Source organism: Cyanistes caeruleus, chromosome 1 (assembly GCF_971803275.1).
Source record: "Cyanistes caeruleus chromosome 1, bCyaCae1.hap1.1, whole genome shotgun sequence".
NCBI classification, from domain to species: Eukaryota; Metazoa; Chordata; class Aves; order Passeriformes; family Paridae; genus Cyanistes; species Cyanistes caeruleus.
In genome coordinates this window covers 38,880,055-38,901,314 of record NC_141701.1, presented here as the reverse complement: position 1 = coordinate 38,901,314, position 21,260 = coordinate 38,880,055, and the positions used below count along the sequence as shown (strand labels likewise).

The 21,260-nt window shown below is 39.4% G+C and overlaps 2 protein-coding genes across 4 annotated transcripts in view; one reads left to right on the top strand and one right to left on the bottom strand.

The window, feature by feature from the left end:
* PLAG1 (PLAG1 zinc finger) overlaps window positions 1–12,500 on the bottom strand; it is a 48,402-nt gene extending 35,902 nt beyond the window's left edge. Inside the window, exon 1 of one of the 2 annotated variants that reach the window (XM_086887771.1) lies at window positions 12,222–12,500. The gene's annotated coding sequence lies outside the window, so the exon portion shown is untranslated. The remainder of the gene's footprint in view (window positions 1–12,221) is intronic. The other variant, XM_086887773.1, reaches the window with a different exon arrangement.
* CHCHD7 (coiled-coil-helix-coiled-coil-helix domain containing 7) lies at window positions 11,764–18,039 on the top strand. Of its 2 annotated transcripts, none has more exons than XM_086887786.1 (4): window positions 11,764–11,909; window positions 15,510–15,582; window positions 16,121–16,219; window positions 17,001–18,039. In XM_086887786.1, exons 2-4 carry the CDS (start codon window positions 15,529–15,531, stop codon window positions 17,100–17,102), a joined length of 255 nt encoding a protein of 84 aa, XP_086743912.1. In that variant the 5' UTR covers window positions 11,764–11,909; window positions 15,510–15,528; the 3' UTR covers window positions 17,103–18,039. The 2 variants fall into 2 exon arrangements, with proteins under 2 accessions (XP_086743912.1, XP_086743913.1); XM_086887787.1 differs by lacking the exon at window positions 11,764–11,909 and adding an exon at window positions 12,611–12,771.
* The last annotated feature ends 3,221 nt before the right edge of the window (window positions 18,040–21,260 follow it).

The following is a 21,260-nucleotide window of genomic DNA, read 5'->3' as shown; positions in this document are numbered from 1 at the left end:
ATAGCCAGAACTCCTTAGAGGAGGTCAAAACATGCTGACAATTCTTGGGAAAAAAAACCCCTGCAATTTGATAATGAAGGTATTATCCATTCTATATATTGAGGACATTTTTCCCCTTAAGAATTCAACTTCATGAGTATATTTCTGGGCTATCCTGGTATCTCTCAGACGGGCTCTTGTAAGAGGTAGCTGCTTAGAATAAAAACATTGCCTACAGAGTGATGTATGATGGCTTAGTGGATTAGCATGTTAAAAACATAATCTCTTTTGACACAGCTATTTTTAAGTGTTCTTAAAAAAAAATTACAAAATGTTAATTCTGTTTTCCAGTAAACATAACTTTTGATCTGCTGAGTCAGAGATGTTATGCATAAAAATCACAGCAGGAATACAATACTGTTTGTATTTTTTTGGAGGAAAAAGCATGAGCACAATTTTGTGCAAATAATAATAATAAGAAAAAAAAATCACAGAGCAGAATTCAATTAAAGGCAAATCCACCACAGGGAATCCGTAGTTCTAACAAAACAAAATACTTGTTTTCCTAGGTAATTTCCATATTTCTAGAAAGTCAATTCCAGAGCCATGTAACACCCACATACAGGTTTTATAATATGTACTTTCAACACTGGACTAAAATACTTTGTGCTACTGTGTCAGCACAGTATCACTTTTCTAGGTATCGCTTTTAATTCTGAATTCAACTCCCCCAAACCAACACTCGCTAACCTTAGAAAGCACTTTATCATGCACTATCTGAATGTAGCAGAAGAGCTTTGTGTTTGTACAGCTTCCAGAAATCATCATGAAAGGCTCTGAATACCTAGGAATATCTAGGTTATGGATGAATGAAGACATAATGCAATTCTTTTCTTTGATCGAGTTATGATGCTTTTGTTATCAAAAACTACATTCTTCTAAATAATATACATTATGTATTATATTAACAAGTATATTAATATCCCAATATTCTCTTATTGAGGGATCCAAGCTATTGCTAAATGAATCTCTCATGACACATAAGTATAATTTACTTCACTGAAAAATATCACCAGATTAGTACAGTAGTTATTTTTCTTTGCTTTCAAGACAGTTTAATATTTTTTGAACATTTTAACTTCATTTGTGGTTACATTAATCACCCTTTCAAATTGACAGGCTTGTAAAATCATCCTAAAGTGTCCGTTTCTGAAACTGCAGGAAAAATATTAAAATGACAGTGAGTAAAGGAAGTATCTTATTCCAAATAAATAATATATTTTTTTAAAGCCAGAATTAAGCAGTTTCTTGTTCACACTTTAGAAAGCAACCAATCCTTTACTGCCGGTCTGCTCCTTCCACATTCAGGACACTGTGGTTCCATCATTAAGCAGCATCCCCTGCCGAGAAGCACATGACTCTACTGTTCCATGATGTACCCTCAATGACCACCAGCTTCTGAATGAAGCTACAAAAATACCAATTTTAACTTACTAGAAAAAAACTCTGAACAGCTTGCTTCTTGTCAACCTGAAAGACCATGCCTTTCATTGAGTGCCACCTGAAACAATCTCAAATGCATGTCACAATATCAAAAAAGAAAAAAAAGTCATAGGGAAATACCACTTGCTCCCCAAGAAGCACTTCATTTTTAACACAGATCTCTCACTCTGAGATGGGTTTATTATGTTGGCATTACAGACCATGCAGTTACCACTATGGATTTACTAATGACCTACCTAGAATTTGATGGATGGAAATGGTGGTATTTGGAAAGCATGAAACAGAGGCTTCGTATCTCTAAGGTCCACAGTGAAAGGAATTGTTAGCATCCAACTAGATTCTAATAAGCTTTGCAAGAGGAATCTGGGCCATGCATTTTTACTAACTGTTTGTTCAATTTAATTTGTTTTCATTTATAGCAAAGTGCTGCTGAAAAGAAAAGGAGCCTTTCAAATAATCTGGTCAAGATCAGACAGGGACAAACATCTCCTTCTTCCACTTAGAAATTCTATAGTTCAGATCATTCAGTAGCTTCAACAGCCACTGCAACATACTAAAAAAAAGTAAAAAAATCAAGAAACAAACTTCCTAAACAAGTGACAAATGCAAAAAGTAGAGGTTTAAGGATTAATTTCTTTACCCCCACATAACCAGTCTAAAAATACTCAAAGCAAGAAGACATAACACATGCTCTGTGGGTCAGAACTCTGCCATGCACTGGGAGTGAAGTAATTTTAACTACATTCTCTCTCAGATGTATCCCCAAACACAAAATCACATCACAGAATTACAAAGTTGCTAAGTAACAGTTAATTTATAAATTAATTCACAAAGGCAATATTATATTTGTCCAGGAGACCTCATAACCTTCCTACAAAGGCCTAAGTTACAAAAGTGTAACTAAATATCACAGAATTGTAAAATGGTTTGAGTTGCAAGGTACCTTGAAGATCATCCAGTTCCATGGGCAGGGACACCTTTCACTGGAACAGGTTACTCAAAAACCCACCAAGTCTGGCCTGGAACATTTCCAGGGATGGGACACCCAGACCTTCACTGGGCAACCTGTTGTGGTGCCTCACCACCCTCACAGTAAAGAATTTCCTCCTAATGTCAAATCCAAACCTACCTTCTGGAAGTTTTTCTCCTTGTCTTATCACTACACACCCTTATAAAAAGTCCCTCTCAAGAGGCTGTTGTCAGCCAAAATGGTGGCGAATTTTATATGTATTTGAGAAAGAAGAATTAACAAATTAGTTAAGCTCTTCTTCAAACTACAAGTCTTACAATCCCAAAGCAAGAAATTGGATTTAAGTATACTTCACAGGACAGTTACAAAGCACTTGCAACCTGACAGCTAATTTCTGCCTGACTTTTAGCTTTTTTTGTTAAGCAGCCTACATGAAACTTTCATGCTAAAACTACCTATAAATACCAAAGTACCTTCTTTATTATGAAATTCCGATGCTTAACAGAAGGGATTATTTGACCTTCAACCAGAGTTTAACACCTAAAACTATGACATGAATAGGGGACATTTAGAGTATCTATTAAATCTTCAAGGCTTTGCTCACGAGAGACTTTATTGCTTGGTTCCTAATGAAAAATGGAACAAGCAGCACAATACTCAAGTTCTTATTCAGACAGAACCTTTAGGAAATTTAATCTGCTAATGAAGAATTATGGAGCTCATTTCAAGATAACAATGTATTATCAGTTTCAAGGCTGCAACATAAAAATGTGATTGGTATCACAAATTCCTATGATTTATATATTTTGAGAGGACTGGGGGGCAGTGATTTAAGTCACCAGAGCATCTTTTTGACCACACCTGTCTTCTCACTTGAGGACTGAAGAAAAATCCAGTCTCTTTTTATGATCAGTTGTTTTATTAGTCAAACTACAGAAAAACTGAAAATAATAATACATATTCAATCTGCCCAAACTAAAGTATCTTGCTACTCCAATCAAACAGACAAGCAATCAATGCAGTTAAAAATGCTTAAATGCACTCTCTTTTCAGTACAAATATTTAAGTATAATGAAGAGCAAGAAGTTTGTTTTACATGATGCATGGATAAAAACTATACTAGAAACTGAAATGTGTTTTTCAAGATGGACTTAACTTACTTGTTTTCAAATATTCTGAAGTGGCCAAGTTTTCAAGGGTGAAATAATAGACTACAGGGGAGACCTCTAAAACCAATATTTTGTTTTTCCCAAGAAATTTATTTCACAGTTTAACATTTCTGAAAGTATAATCTAGATTTCTGTTTGCCTTCTTCAGCAATTGATTCTAGGAGTGCATTTGAGTATTTCTTATGAGAAACAGTGATAGCATGTATTTGACTAATGCTAGAAGACCTGACATCTTTTCCTTATAGATTAGTTTAATATTCATCCAGTTAGGGACTATTCCCATCACCCAAACACCATCATGATTAAGTTTCCTGAGCTACTCTGCACTCAATTTTTCTACTTGTAGCAGCATCACCAGCTCATGTTAATTTCACAGTATTCCTTGAGACAACTTTTGTAGTACAAAAATTATCAATACCTAAACTTAAAGGGACACAAATTGATTCTGAGAGAACAAAAGAGTTTTAAACAAGTTAAATAAGTGCTTTTCTGAAAGGATTCAGAAAAGAGTGTATCCAAAAGAAAAGGATACACTCAGGCAGCTAATACAAAAAACCCTTTAAAATTATAACTGGGAAAACATTACATTTTACAAGTAATGAGAAATTAAACAAATTTGATATAAATATTTCACATATACTTTTTAAAGCAATTTCAACACATACTAAAACCAGCCTGAATAATTAGGATAATTAACATATTAGGATTCTTAGTTAACTTTTTAAGTAAAAAATAATGTAACTTTGTTGTTTAGGAATAGAACTGATTTCATTGTACTGGTATGCTTATAACTGTACTTAAACACCATTTAAAATAGCACGTAGCAACACCATCCTTTGACAGATGCAATAATATTTTTATTACTTTTTCTGAAACTGATTAAAATATAGCCATAAGCGATATGTTTGTGCTGGAGCATAATTAGGAGTGGTTCAGACCAAGCACAATCCTAGTATTCAAAAGAATAAAAGAAAACTTCAAATCACAGATTAAAAAAAAAGCCTAAAGATTTAAATAATTGGCATTTATGTCTAAGCTCTTCCCTAAGCTAGGTGGCTCAATCTTTCCTAGTGTCCTAGGTGAAACCAATTATGTATGTATTGACCACAGTAGCTTCCAGTGAACCAAATAAGTCTGAACACATTGTGTTTAGCTTTTAAACAGAACACGAAACTCTGACACTATTTCATATTTGTTTTATTTTACTTTAACACTCTTCTTAAAGTACTTGTGAAGAGAAGAGCACCAGTAACTGATAGCAAGTAGCTAGCACCATAAATTTACACCTTTGTAGTGTATCGTCTTATGAAAATACAATAATAGCTGCAGGCAATTTCTACTTTTATATATTTATATTTTATCTATACTTGCATGTGATAAATGCAGTATTACTGAGCCTTGCATGTAGGCAGCTGCAGTAAATGCAAAATAGTATAAATGAAAATTCCACACGTGACAGTAAGAGTTTGAAGAAACTTAACATTTACAAACTTGTAAATGTTTTATTACTAACTATACTGGCTTGATTGAAATTTAATAGCAAGCTGCCAGAATCTCTCTTTCTGCCTTTCCTTCAAAAAGATTTCTTTTTAAAAAATATTCCTATACCACAAGTGATTCAAAAGACATGATGCTGTCCCTAAATGTCTCCTTAACATGCATGCAGGTCTGTATCTATACTACATATAAATGTAACATTCATGATAAATACATACACCACACAGTAAACAGTTTTATTAGAAGTGACAAGCACTTGAGACAGTAAAATCTGATTTGCGTACACAGGGTCTTTCTGCTGCTCAAACACGTTGTATAGTGAGATCTCATTAATTCAGAATCAGATGATCTGCAGGGTTTTTTTAGAAAACTCGTGCACTAGCAAATCTGATACCCCGTAGGACTCAAGTACATAATACATGAAGAGGGAAGCTAAGTTTTCTGACACCCTCCTTCCTTTTTGGTTATTTGGCAATTCACAGTAAAAGTGCATAAGGCAAAATCAGTAATCTACATCTTATTTCATAAGAAATACTTTACACTTGCAGACTGCCAGATCTGATGTGACTCACAACCATAAAGAAAAGCTTTTAGGGTTACAGATACAGTGTCAGGCTACTGGTAAATTACCTGCACAATACCTAAGTAAATCTTCCTGCAATCTGTATGGCTAAATTGTGTCAAATAAAGTATTATTACTGCAATATGGAAGAGATTATTATTAGTTATCCTAACCTAAGTGAAAAAACAACTTTGACAAATAATTCCCTTTAAACACTTTCTAATCTGATTTCTAGGGATATTTTCCATGAGAGAGGAATTTAGCACATTAAGTGCAAAAGAAGATTATAGCAATTCAGTTTACTGTAACAGACACCTTTTGCATTTCTCAAAGTTTCTTTACATAGTTATTTCTTAATTGCATCCGATGGCAATTCTTAGGTTTTATTTTCCTGACTCCCACTTGACTTTCTCAAATCTGATTTGAGCTATTTTACTTCAGTGTTTTGAGTTACATACTTTGTTGTATGCATTATAGCCACACTTGTCTGCATTCGTTTTTTTTTTTTTATCTCACTTTTTGGTTTTATAATAGTTCAGACCTTTGGGGTTTTCTTTCTCTCTTTCCTTTCCTCTAAACAAATACCTGTGGTAAATGGGCCACATTTTATTTTCTTTGTGACCCCCCATAAGTCTATAAAAACCACCAGGGTTGGTCATGAATAGAACAGCCCATCACTCTGGCCATGTATTTTAATGTATTTGACAAGGTATCTCTACACTCTGGACAGACCAGGAAGGGGAGAGAAAAAGGTTACAGAGAAGGCTATAATAGAAACTGATTTATTCCTTCAACATGAGAATAACTATATATCCTTTCCTACTCTTCACTCTCAAGTATGTACTTATACAGTCATCTCAAACCCCTGAAATAAATGGTGGTTAATTTAACACCATGATCCTACAGTAACCGTTTGCTAGACATGCAGGGTCCATTTAAATATTACAAATTTTATTACATCCTATGAGAAGGCCCCATCCTTTAAAACTGCTAGCACACAACTACTCTTAAAAGAATGCTGTATCTTTTCAAAAGTCAAAAAACTCCTACTACTTCTACTAATTTCTGCTGTTTGTCCTAGGATGAGACAACAACAGGTGAAGACTGATAGAGATGTACATAGATAAACACTTTAACAACACAAACTGAATAAAAATAAAATTGAATCTGTAGTAATGGTGACCAGTTCTGTTTAATATTAGGTTTTCTGAAATTGCATACAATTAGGATCTTTTGCATTTGATATCTGGTGCACAACTGTTTATTTAAAATGCATTAGTAACTGAAATCTATGCAATTTCAGATAAATGTTCACTATATTCCTTGACAACTAAAAAAAAAAAAAGAAGCATCTGTGTAAGTGATTACACTGAGAGTTAATCAATGTTTTACAGTCAAGTTACGAGATCACACAATTTAAAAATCAATATAAATTGAATTAAATTCTAGATGTATTTTTTTTTTAATTAGAGGAAAAATACACAATTGTCTATCATCAAAATGCCCAGATAACTGCAAAAAAACCACCTCTATGCTTCAGAAATTTAAACATTTTATATTTGATCAATACAAATGTTACTTTGATCTAATATTTGAATTATTTTTAAATAGTTTTTTAAGGCTACCTAAACATTTGGTAATTAGTTAAAGATGCTTAGCAGTTCAGTGGATAAATACTGCACATTTCTTTCAAAAGCTCTGCAAGCTAAATCCTTACTAGTAGCAGATATTTGGAGAATAACTCCTTGAAAGCAAGTTCTCTGTCACTTCAGTAGTGGTCATTACTAGCTGCTTTTAAGTCTATACTGATTTGAGAATGGTCTAATTACTTGAACAGATTTAATGTTTTCCAGAATATTTCTGCTTGGCAAACATATAAATTTGTTCAAGAACCCTACCAATAAGTATTTGTTCACAAAATCTGGTTTTAACAACACAAGGGGTTACAGAAAGAAAATTTTAAAAAATTATGGTTTAGACTCTGAAGTAAAAACATCTATTTTACAAAATAACCTTGAACAGTTAGAAACAGTAGTTTATTTAGAAAATGAGTAGTACCCTCTTTAACCCATTAATTTTAAAACATATGCAATACCCTTAAAGGAGGAGACTTTAGGGCACCATTTTGACTAACCAGCTGCAGAGATGGACAACCATTAAAAGTGGCTGCACTTTGTATGCACTGCCTTTTGGAATTACACAAACTTTTTAAAGCTTTCTTAATTTAAATCTCTAAAGTCCTACATTGAAAACTAATTTTTCAGGATAATTACTAAATTAAAATTACACACCATGAGACACATTTGAGCTAAGCATTCAAGGAAAGCTGAATGCATGTCACTTTAGATTCCTGTATTTCCTTTACTGTTGTAGAATTCTGCAGTTATTAATTTTTAAACATTATTGAATGGGGTTGGTAAGTCTCTAAGAATAATTTAATACATTTACACCTTTCCAGTTTACCTAGAAAAAGTAGGATAACTTTATCAACAACAGCCCATAGTATTTGTTTCCTCTGGTGTTTTAATTTTAAAAAATCTTGAATAAATCGAACTATATCGTGTATGGAATCAGACCAATACATAATACAGAATATTATCTTAACTCTTAGAACTAAGGAAACTTTGAAAGTTACTTTGTGTTTTTATTAAAAAGAACACTTCATCACTGTAAGATGAATTCTGTTTTCTACAAAAAAGTAAGCTTGTAAAAAAATAATCCTAAACAACATTTTTTTCTGCTATTATTATCTCCATTTGGATTATACCTTAAAATTAATTCCAGTTTAGAAGAGTATCAAATTCTGAGAGAACACCCTTTCCTCTTTCTCCACCCTAAATCCTGAATTTTTTACTATGGTTGGATGCACCGAATTTACTTTGTAATACATAGCTGTAAGTCAAGAAAGATACTCCACAGCTTTGCTTCTTTCACATTGTTATTACCAGTGTCTATACCTACTTTCAGCATTTAAATATTAATGAATAAAAAGCTCCAAATTAGGTAAAAATGTAGTGATGTGTTAAGCACTTCATACTGATGGTCACAGACACAGCATTTGAACAGTTCTCAATACCATTAACTAGTTTATTTAAGTTAGTTCTGCACATCTACTCCCATCTGTCTATCTACCCTGGCACATTAAAACTACCAACATATGGTGAACTGCTATTAATTTATCAAATTTCTATGCATTCCAGGGTAATGTTACTTCAGTCAATAAAAATAATAGATCAATTTTAGAAGGATTCAGAAAGGAACTTTTAAGTCTGAATTCTTAGTAACTATAAAAGAGATCTCTAAACCATAAAAGGCAGTTTTGGAAAAACATTCAATACCATTCCTTTATACAAAATGATTAATCTTTCTTCCTTAATGACCCTGTCTTCTACCCTAAGAGTAGTTAATGCGATTTAATTTTCACATCTGTGAGTCACTGGAAAACTTCGAGATTTCTTCCCAAATCTTTAACCACAAAGGCTATCCTAGGCAACAAGTTTCTTTGGTCACACTTGCAGAAAGGGTACAGATCATTTGCAAGCACATGCTACTCAACACAGAGGGCTATCACAACTCATACTCAACTTCCACAAATACACAGAACCCATGTGCTGCAATAGCCTCCCTCCACATTCAGTACCCCATCTTCCCTCTCAAGAACCACATACCTGTATTAAATTTTCAATCTAGAACTAAATACAAAGACTCCAAAAACAAAGCAAGTGCAAAGGAAACACTGCAACTCCTCATAAAGGTATCAAATTGCCATGTTAAGAGGCGATGCTAATTTTTTTAAATAGGATATTCAAAAATAAAATTAAAATACATAGGAGACAACAGGGACAAGCAAAGCATTTCACATCATCACAGTTAAACATTTACAAGCTAAAAATTAAGGAAAAAAACAGTACCAGCCAGAACCCATGCTAAAAGCATGCATGCATATAAACATGCGCACATATACATGACACTAGACCACGGTTAGGATGGCTTTTCTTTCCGTATATAAAGCCAGAGGCAATTCTTCCAAGTGATGTTATAACTACACAGCTAAGGTGTACTTGTAAAGAGCCTCTACTCTGGCCAATTAAAACCTATAGTTATTTTTCACTATTTTCAAAACCTTTGGGGATGGTTTAGGAGATTTAGGTATAGAATAAACTTTTGAACAAACTCAAGTGTTCCAAATAAAACTGAAAGTATTCAAAGTAAAAATAACACACTTCACAACTTTCACAAAATGTCTGTGAAATTGCCCTACACGCAGGGAATTCATCTCCTCCCACAGAATTCACAGCTAGCCGAACAGCACTAGATCTTAATATTAAACAACCTGAGACTATTTCATTTCTGCAACATACATTCCAAAAAACACTCTCCAAAACACGGCACTTTAATTAACACACCAAGAAAACTCCCCTGAAGACCTGCTACACACAAAAGAATTGCTTTGATCCCAACGATTCTGCACATTTCCCCCTGTTATCCTTCCTTAATTTATCAGGCTAGGGCCGATTTGATACCTTTCCATTAAAAAAAAAAACAACGAACCACCCCTCTGCTAGAGGCAGAGGTGCTGCAGAGGTGATGATAACCCTAGGAAAAGAGAAGCTGTCTCTTTAAAATGCCCTGCTATGTCCCTGATCCCACGTGGAACCAACATCAGCAGCACTTTCGCATTAACTTCAATGTGAGGAGAGATGAGGCATCATTATTTCATATAAATAAAACGAGGAGACTGCAGAATACATTCTTTGTAGGAGACAAACAGGTGAACTGGACGTGCCAGGGAAATCAGCAACCACCCGCAGGAGAGGTGCCCTGCCCCAGAGCCCTCTCTGCTCTCCCTATGGAGCATTAGCTCAACCCCACACCACTCTGAGGAATCCAGTTTAAATAGAGGAGTGAGCCACCAAGAAAACTTGAAATTCAAAGGCAACGAAAATGCACTTTATAAACCGGAAAGGTTTACTCTTTGCCTCACACATCCTAATTAGATCAGGAAAGTGACACTACAAAAGCATTACATTCCGGTCCGAAAAAAAAAAAAAAAAAAAAAAAAAAAGGGGGGGGGAAAGAAAAAGACAGAGGAAAAGAAAGGAGCCCCCATCTCCCCAAATCCCCCAAACACACACACACACCAAAAAAAAGCATTTAAAAAGGAAGTTATAAAGCACCACATACAGCATTTATCTTATCTAGGATCACTCCGCATTACCCCCAAGTTATACACTTTCTGCACCATCATCTCCCCCTACCTCTCTGTCCTGAAAGGGATTTTCACGTTTTCTCATTGTCGGTGGCGAGTTATAAGAGGCTTTTGCCTTTCCAAAGAATTCATCAACAGAAAAAAAATAATAAATATTAACTCCTTGCTCCCTGAAACCTTAAAACGGTCTCGGGAAGACACGGGATTTATTCTGTTACCTTGAGGAAGAAAAGGGGGAGCAGCCCCGATTTTTAGGTATTTTTTGGCATTTTTTTCTGATTTTTATTTTGTTATATGCCTCAGTTCTCCCTCCATTTTGGTTGTTTATGATACTGACAACAAGCTGTCCCTGCTCTCTCTCTCTCTCTCTCCGGATCTCTCCTGCTTTCAGTTAGCAAACCCCCCTCCCCAATGCAACACGACTCAGCACTTACTTGGGTTCACACTTTTCTCTAAACACACACCGATGGGGAAGGGAAAAGCTCCTGAGCTACTCGGAGGAGGAGAGCAGGCAAATTCGTTTCTTTATTACGAAAAAAAAAACTTTTGTCCAAAAAACGACGGGAAAGGGGGGTCGAGTGCCCCAAAGTCACTCCGGATCCCCCCAAAGCCGCAGCCGCCAGGTCCGGGGGACACCCCACGGGTAGCCGGGTCCACGGGGGAAATTTCTGTGCGAAATTTGTCCGGTTTGAGGCGGTGGGCGAATTTATATTAATTTTTTCCCTCATTTTTCGGCACCGCGGTCTCTAATGTCTTCCGCTCCCTCTCTCGCCGCTCTCGCCGCTGTCACTGCATTCACAGCACAGGCTCCGGAGAGGCGAGGAGGGGAGGGGGCGGCCGCGCCGCTCCTGCCCCTGCCCCTGCCCCGCGCCCCGGGCCCGGCCCGCCGCGGGGGTCGGCGGCGGGCACCCCGCGCCCTCCTGCCGTCCCCCGGGCAGCCCCGCCGCCTCGCCCGCTCCTCGCGAACCAACAGAGCGCCGCGGGGAGGGAGGGGAGGAGTGGAGGAAACTCCTGAGAGAGGTTTTTCTGAAAATCATCTCTTTCTCCCTCCGAGGGAGGGGAAGGGGGGTGGTGGGGGGGGGCACCGCTCGCCTCGCCTCCCCTCCCCTGCTTTTCCCCCCGGGGGGGTCCGACGCGGGGCGGCGGGGGGCTGCGGGAGATGGGGGGAGAGGGATGGAAGGGAGGGATGGTTAACACAAACTTTTCCTCACTGCTCGCTGCTCCTCTCTCCTCTCCCCCCTCCTTCTCCTCCTCCCCCTTCATAATTTAAATAACCCTGATATTTCCCTGCTAAACCCCGGCGCCTGCCCCCCAAACCCGCAGCAGACTCACCGCGGGAGCCTCAGCATCCCCTCTGCGCCCCGTTTCCACCCTTTACAGTGTTCTCCGATTTTTCTGTAATTTTTTCCCCATATTTCGGGCTGGACGCGGCGGGCCTGGAAATTGTTTGCTTTCCCGTCTTTCCAGCAGCCATTGTAGTGTATGCGCTGCGGTGCAGCCCAGCCTGCCGCACACGCCGCGCCCACACCGCCCGCCGCCCACACGCACCGCGGGTTGGACGCCTCCCCCAGTCAGTCAGGGCCGCGGCCGCGCCCCGCCGCCGGCGCCTGCGGACCGCGCCGCCCGCCCCGTTGGTGGAAGGAGGCGCCGCTCACGGCCGGGGCGGGCGCGGCGCCGCCGCCATTGGCGGCCCGGCCGTGCCACTCAGAGCCGCCGGGGCGTGGGCGGCGGCGGCGCGGGGCCGGGGGGAGCCGCGGGGCCGTGAGCGGGGTAGGCTGCGCCCGTACTTAAGCGCTCTGCCCGAGTCGCTGACGTCTTTCGAATTGGAGACGGGCTGCCCCCCTCCCGCCCCGGGCTCCCGCGGACACGGCCGGGGACGGAGGTGAGTGCCGCCGGCGGCGACCCGCGCTGTGCCCGCCCGCCGCTTCCCCTTCCCGGCCGGCGGAGGGAAGTCTCGCTCGACCTTCGCCGGCCGCGGGCCGGGGCAGCCCCGCTCGGGCCCGGCGGCGGCGCGGCCCGGGCACCGCTCCCTGGCGGCAGGTGGTGCCGAGGGGACGCGGCGGGGGCGGCCGCGGGGAGCGACCCGCGGTGGGGAAAGGGGTCCCCGGGCACCTCCGGCCGCTCCGCCGCCGGCGGAAGGCAGGGACCGGGCGGGGGCTGCCGGCCTCGCCTCCGCACCTGGACTGCCCCCGGCCCTGCCGGGGAGCGGAGTCGGGCAAGGCGGCAGCTCCGCGGTGCTGAGCTTCAGGGCCCGCCGGCTGCCTCCTCCTGCCTGCGCCGCCGTAACAGCCCAAAAAGCGGCAGGATTTTTAGTACGGCCTCGGCTCCAGGGCTCAAAGTTTTAATGAGCTGGTCTATATTGCAGCATATTTAGCGCATTTGTAGCTATATGTGTGCATTTAAAGCAGGCCAAACGCTTTTCAATGGGCGGGAGCCTGTAGTAAAGTGCCCTGATGGTTTATGAACTGAAAAAGCCCTAGGGTTAAAGAGTGCCAGCAACAGCCCTGGTTCTCTGTGGTACAGTTTACAACTGTTAATGTGTTAAAGCGTAATTAAGAACTATAGAATAGACAAGCCTTCGGTTGTGGTTGGGCTCCGACCTGTAATCTGAAAGCAGGAAGGGAAGCCCGTGCATGTGCAAAACCTGGGAGGAGGAGGAAGCTCGCTTCCTGCCCAACTGCTCATTCGGTCACACAGCAGCATTTCGGCGTGACCCGCCTGCCCTTCCAGCTGATAGTGTTTCAAGTCTGAAGTACTTCGGAGAGGGGGAGAGAGGAACACGCGCAGGAGCTATCAGACCTTTTGGGTAGTGCTAAGAATGTTTAAGCATTTGCCTGCTCTGAGCTGTGCATCTTCATTAGGACCTGAACTGCTTGTTCGTTAAGCAGGTGCTTAATGGATTGTGTGCATTGTTCCTTAGACTAGGCAAGGTTGTAGACTCTGGTAGGGTAATCAAACTGAAAGTGTCAAGTGCAGTTTGTATAAAGAACAGTGTGATTATGATGGCATGTCCTATGACTCAAAAGTATTCTTTCAGAGAGTAAGTCTGAAGTCAGACTAACACTGTACACCTTGAGGCATGTCTGCTTAGGGGATAATAACAATTAAATGCAGAGTTATAACACAGACACATACAAACATACACAAATCTTGTATCTGTTGTGGTGAGTTAGGTGAGGCATTGTGGTATGCTGCTTTTGCTTCGTACTTCTCCCCTCCTCTGTTCTTGAAGTCTGTGATGATGCTAGTATACCTGCTTGTGTTTCCATTTGAGTTGGAAGTGCCTGATCAAAAAAGCACTTCCACCCACCAAAAAAGAACATTTGCTTAGCTTGTGAAATTAACTTAAGCACTGGATAGTTCTCAAAGGAAAGTGAAAGCATTTCTGCCCCCCTATGCCGTTCATTAAAAGGCCCATTTGCAGAAGATGATCATATGGAAAGCAAAGAGTACTCCAAGCACCAGGAAAGTATACATACACAGCTTGTTAAACCTAAGGCTTGTTTGCTGGGGATAGATTACTCTTACCCAAAGAAGAAACCCCATGCATGGTCTTCTGTGAGCTACAAAGAGCAGTGTTTGATTTTTTTTTTTTTTTATTTTAAATCTGGTATCAAGCAAAACAGGCTTTTTACTGCAGACTTGCACTTATCCTTCCCTAATGTGCACAGAAACAGGTCTTAATTAAGAATTAGCATCAATGTTTTTTGAAAAAGTAAAAAACGAGATTAAGCTGTGTCCTTCATTAGCAGTACTTTAATTTTCTCCCTCTGTCCTATGTTTCTGATTGCATTGATGCAAGCAGTCATCTGGTCAACATTAATTTATTTTTTGTTAGGTTTAGTATTTGTTTGGAGCACGTACCTGTATCGCCATGTGTGTGCCGGAGGCAATGGATAGGAAGCTGTAAAGGGAGCGAGGGTCTGTTGTTCATCTTGATGTCATCATCTTGGATCAGTGCAGATTCTTGGCACTGAGCTCTGTGTCTCTCAAGCTTACAGTTCCTAGAGTCGGCGTTAGGCTACTAAATGGTAAAAAATGTGATTCAAGCTGTCATACACAGTGTAAGTGGGTCTGGTCCCACCTTGCGGTGAAACCAGTTCTTTTTCTGTTAAATGTTTGATACAGTAACACAGGAGATAGTTGGGCACTTGTCATACCTGAGAAAGCTCAGTGAAGATGCAGATGTGATCCAGCTAAGGAGTAGGAACAAATCTGGAAAAGTTCACTTGTACATTCCTCCCACACGCTATTAATTGAAGTGTCTACAGTGTGTTGGCTGTGAACAGCTTCTATGGAGCTGTTTCTCCTACACATGGTCACTTCCTCCATGATACACAGGAGAGAGAGAGCTGCTGCAGTGGCTCCCTTCTCTGCAGGAATTCATCAGGGAGTGAGCAGTCTTGGTGATGGGCTAAGCTTGCCAATGTTGTCTTGCTGTTACTGCTTTTGAAATAACGCTTTGCAAAAGAAGTTGGCGTTTTCTTTGGTTTGTTTGTTAAAAAAGATAACCAAACTGGGTTACTAGAAGGCCTTTATAGCATCCTGAAATTCAGACTTAATCCTGAGTTACTGTTAAAAGTAGATACTTAACCTGTTTATTTTCCCTTTCTAACCAAGGTACGAGTATCTGTCTAGAATGTCCAGGCATGCGAAAAAGCTTAGAGATCATGATATAAATCCATGTATAGCGGTAAGATGATCAAATTGAGATTTCTGTCTGTACATTTCAATGTTAAGTAATGCACTTTCTGGAGGGCTGTTTTGTGGATAGAACACTCTGCATTAAAAGTTTCTTAAGAGTCTGAAGATGGGAAGGGCTGAAAATCATCCACCATAATAAGCATGAAATAGCAAGTAATTCCCCATAAGGAGGAGTAATTCAACTGATAGCAGTCTCTTAAATTTTCTGTCCCTAAAACCAGAGCCTGAAATCCTGGTTAGACAAGCTTGGTTATTTTTTAAAAGTCTTTTATGAGTTATACCAAGCATCATTGTAAACAACTATTCTGTGGACTCTGAAGAGTACTATTCTCTGTTATCTCCAAATGAAATCACTGCTTGGAAGTACTGATGATCCTTTGTAATAGGTGTTCCTTTGCTCTCTTTGATAGTGTTCTTTCTGAGGAGCTCAATCCTATCTTTATAGATATTCTGGGACCTGTTAAAATGTTTAAACATTGAGCACAGTAACTTCCCTCAGCTCTGAAGTATATTTTCCCCTATTAAAGGAAACAGATGCCACTACAAAATGTATGAATGACAACAACTATAACAAGGATCTGTGTACTGATTATTTTTTGAAGTACAAAAACTGCAGAAAATTCTGGGTAAGCACAGTAAACTTCTTAACTTTTACTCCTTGCTTTGCTTTATGTGTATTACTTCTGACATGCTGCTTTCTGAACCCTTCACTCTTGGCTAATGATGTTTTTACAGTAACTTACCAGCCCAGGTAGTCTCAGTATGCATTGCTGGAAGACTTAAGCACATGAACATCAAAGTACTTCACTTGGTTGTTCTGAGTTTACTCTCTTACATTGTGAGTCAGTGTTCTTGCAGTACTTGATGTTTTCTTCTGAACTTGAGTCACATATTTCTAGTAATAGGTTCTCTTTTAAACAGATGCAATGAAAAAGTACTGAGGAAAGGTAAGGTTATCTGGTCTCCCACTGGTTTGGGTTGTGTTTACCTTAACCTATATAATATAATATAAAGCTTATTTGGTGGTAGAGAAGTATCAAAAGGAACTATGTGCTGTTAAACTGTTTTGTGCTGTTTCCTTTCCTTATATCATTGTAGTAAAGAGGTTTTAGCTTAGCCTTTAAATACTTACGCAAATTCCAAAAAAAAACTATTTACAGATGATGGTGCATTAGTCTGGCACACTAGTAATGGGAATACTGATTGCACTGTATTTTGAAGCAGCAAGGTAAACTATCAGGTGTCTTGAACTAACTAGTAGTATGTTTAGCTATCAGCTAATCAGGCTTAGAGTACCTAGGTCTTGATATATAAAGCATTTTTCAGTTAAAGAACCTTGTTTGATTAGAGCTCGGGAGCAGAGGTTCTGTGAAATCTGTTCTCATGGTCTCTTTGTTCTATTTTCAGCATGAAATTATGATGCAAAGGAAGAGAAGTGGTGTGAAACCTGAGATGCCCCCAGCAGAAGAAAGAAAGAAAATCTTGGACTCAATGGGGAAGCTCTACTAACTAGAAACCTGAATTCATTGACTGTTGTCGCTGTACATAAGAAGACTTAGCAGCAGCTAGTTACCATTTTATGAACTGGATTTTACAGTTGCCATACCTTGGATTAAAATAAGATCTTAAATTTTGAAATGTGTGAGCTTTCTAGGATAGAACTTCCTGGGTTACTCATACTTCCTGTCATAGGAGCCTGGCCTCTTTTTATTGTAAGATATGGGTAATAGTGCAACTTCTGTAGGAACTTTTGGAAGTAGAAACTACCTTGCTGTGAAATTATAAATCTAAAATTAATGGGACATGCAGAAAGTCTGTTTGAAAAGATGGGATTGGTGAGCATTGCAGTGTGGTTCTAAGTTCTAAAACTGGAGGCCGTTGAGAAGCTAGTGCATGCAACATATTTCTTGCACTTAGCTGTTCTGCTCAATAGTATGGATTTATCATGTGTGATTTTATCCCTATTTTCACTTGTGTTGTATTCTGTGTCCCCAGTTAAAATAAGACTGTTCCTGAACTAAAATCGTAAATCCAGCAAGCTTATCATTAGGTCTGCTGCTGTACTTGTCAGTGACAGCAGAAGCTTGCAGTTAATCAAATCTGCAAGTTTTGCTTGTTAGAAGGTTAGGGAGACTGGTGAAGATAAAACTGAACTGCTCAGGTCTGAGCTGAATAGTAATTTCTGTGGATAGTAAATAGATACTTTGGTGGCGGGCAGGCAGGGGGGACTTGCAGACATGTAAACAGATCCTCTGAGTGACATAGCAGGTTTAACTATAGTACATCTATCTAAGACTCTGGACAGCTGAAACCTGGGGTTTGGAAATGCTTACTCATACCAGATTACAAAGCTCAGTTTAAACAGGTACTCTAATCTTAAATAAGGTTGATTCTTTAGCTAAATTGAACAACTAATAAATATAAACAGGTTGCTGTCTAGTGGAAACTGTTTTTTGCCTTCTGGTGTCCTGGCTTAAAAGCTTGTATCCTGTGATAAAACAGAAAAACTACTGTCATGAGCTCAGGTTCCATGTGAAATCCTTTAATTCTTACTGGGATCAACTTGGCAGAACTCTGGCTGACCTCATGAAGGATGGTGTAAAAGTGTTGTCTCTCTATTTAGACTGTTTTGGAAAGACTTCATGGCTTTCTGTTTCTCCTGTCTGGCTTGTCTTGTTTCTTTCCACTGTCTAGTAACTCCACAAAATCTGCTTTTGCTTCTCCTTTCTGTTCTCCATCTACATCTGAGTTTTGAAATGAATTTATTCTACCCTCTCTGTTGGAATGAGAGTGTAACTCAACGCCATTGAGTATGTAATTCTCCAAGCAAAGCTGTGCAGCCTTTAGGCATGTCACAAGTTCTCGTCAGTTCCTGGCAAGGAAAATGTACTTTCTTCCACCAAGATCATAAGATTCTTTATTTTAAATTACTTTCTCTTTGTTCAAAGCAGAAACTTTGACATTTTCTTCTTTTTGTAGTTGTTTTGTTTGTTTGTTGTTGTCTTTAGCTGTTTTTTTGGTTTTGGTTGTTTGTTTTTGTTTCCCTGTGTGTAGAGCTGAAGATATTTTCATTCTAGATTCAAGGGCATGTTCTTTTCTGCCACATCCTTGTCACCTTGTAATACCTTCCCACATACCAGTCTTTCCTCCTTTTTTTCTTTTTCCTATTTGACACCAGTTCTTTTTTGACTAATTTTAACATTCTGGTCTCTTCTCATTGCAGTTTTTTTTCCATTACCTTTGTTCTGTCTCTGATCTAATGATGTAGTCTTGCAGTGACTTTCTAGTACATCTCGTTTTGAAGCTTGCGTGTTCTCTGCTCTCTCACAGTGAGAGAACTTGCTTCCATTAAACTTAGCCATAATACTTCCTCATTAACCACACCTCACTTTGATGTTCTTGTTCATCTACAAATTTTGGGGAGCTGTTGTCCTCTTCCTTAGGACTGTGTCTCTTCGGACTCTTCTGGCTTTGCTGCCTTGCTTGTCTAAGGGCACCTTCTCTCCTACTTGGCACAGGTTTGTCTTTTGCCACCTCTGCTGTATCTTTGGATGTGTTCTTTGCTCCTATGGCTTTAGCTACTATTCTAGTGCTTGCTGTTTTTCTGCTGCTGTGCTCTTAAATTCTGGGCTTATGTTAAAATCTACAGTGTATTTTAAATATATGCCAGAAAAACATCATCTCGTTCTTGATGTGGTTATGCCAATTCTTCTTTGCATAAGCTCAAGTTCCTTAAAATTATCTCATTTATCCTGGGACTTCCTTTCACCTTCCCTTTGCACGTAGAAATGCTCTTTCTCTCAGGTTAACTGTTGAACTTAGAAGTTGGGGTTTTTTCTTGACAATATTTATGTAAGAAGCTTCTGCTAGCGTTGTTTTCTTTTGAAGGATGACTGGCCTGTCTTTTGCCATTGATAGGTACCCTGTGTTGCTTTAAGTGTTTGTAAAGAACTAGTACTGGTCTTCAAAAAATCAGAAAAGGAGATGCATTACTGCCTTCAGGTATCAATGCAAGAATATGGGATCACAGGATGCACTAAGGTGTGTGTAATGCAGGAACAGTAGTCTAACATCAGACTTCCAATCATCAGTGGATGCACGTGGTAGCTCCCTGTGGATGTTAGAACAAAAATTAGTTTAGTGTAGAATGGAGAGCAATTTAGGCAGTGACCTTTAGTAGATTTAATTCAGGTAATCAGTCATCTGTTGTAGGGAATGCCATTTATTTCCATTGCATATGCCCTACTGTTAAATAACACAGGTTTATGAAAAATCATGGGAGAGCATGGAGTTTTCTTCCTTGTGACGTAATGTCTCTCAAGAGTGATCTTTTACTTGAGTATGTGATTTTATTATTTTTATCCCTCACTTGAGGTTGAGGTTCTTGCTTTCACTACTGAAGCTCGAGTGGTAGAGTGTAATAGCTAAATCATAGGCTCTTACGAGTTGAGATTTTTCCATTAGTTTTTGTAGTGTGATTAACTATCTTTGGTTGTGAGCCAAAGATAATAGTCTTTTCCTCATACCTGAGAGCTTACATTCCACACTTCACTGGACATCCTGCCACTCTTACTGGACAAAAAAAAATCGGGGCTGAATTCTTAATTTCCCTAAAGCACACTCTTGTATATAAACTCAGAAAGCATAACACAGTGGACAATAATTAGTTAAGAAGCAGGGAAGGGACCTGAGGGTTGTGTTTTGTTTTTTAATTTGTAATTTTTTTTTAATATGTGTAATTACTCATTTTGCTTATGATACAAGGACTAAGTCTGTATAGTGGCATTAAGGTTTGATAATTTTTTGTTTGACAGCTGGATGGTGCTGTTGTACAACAGACTGAAAACAGGAGCACTCCACCCACTACTGACTCTTCGAAGCTTTTTTGGTCTCTTCCCACAGAGGTAGCAGAATTCATCCAATAGAAAGGAAAGATTGGTCCTGAAACAGAAAAGGAGGACGGGAGTCTAAATCATTGCTGGGAAATAGGAGACTTCTGTGCAGCCTCAGAAGCCTTAGAATATGGTCCTTGATAGATTTTTTTCACTGTTATTTGATCACAACTAGGCACTGAGCAGCAGCTGTAGGTTTTCTCACAGGTCTAGGTGAATATCCTGATTCCCACCTGTATGTTTTTGCCATCTCATTTTTTCTGTTATCTACAGTGCAAGGCCTTGTCTGGCTCAGTTTCCTACTGCCACAATTGTGATGAGTCTGTGCTCTTGAAGATGTTCAAAGGAGTTTCACAAAGAATTGCAGAGTATGCTGATTTGGAAGGGACCCACAAGCATCATTGAGTCCAAGTTTTCTAGTTCTAGAGCCCTGAAATTTTCTTAGGATTTAGCTGAAGCTTTTAAAGGCAGGTAGTTGCATCTGCTGCTGCTTCAAGTCTCCTTTATGGTCTTGTAATAAAACTTCAGCACTCAAGTGATCAAGAACATGTGCATAGGTGAGCTTTTGGTGGAACTTTTGCAGAACAGATAAGATGAATTTAGAGTACAAAATGTTATGCTGCTCTAATGCATTTGGAGACAGCCCTTAACTCATGTTAAGAGTATCTACATCTTTAAAGATGGTCTTCCAAAATAGCCATAAAATAAGAAATTATTGTGTAGAAAAACAGTACACTGTTGCAGGCTTTTGTTTTCTTGGAAGAATCTGAGGCAA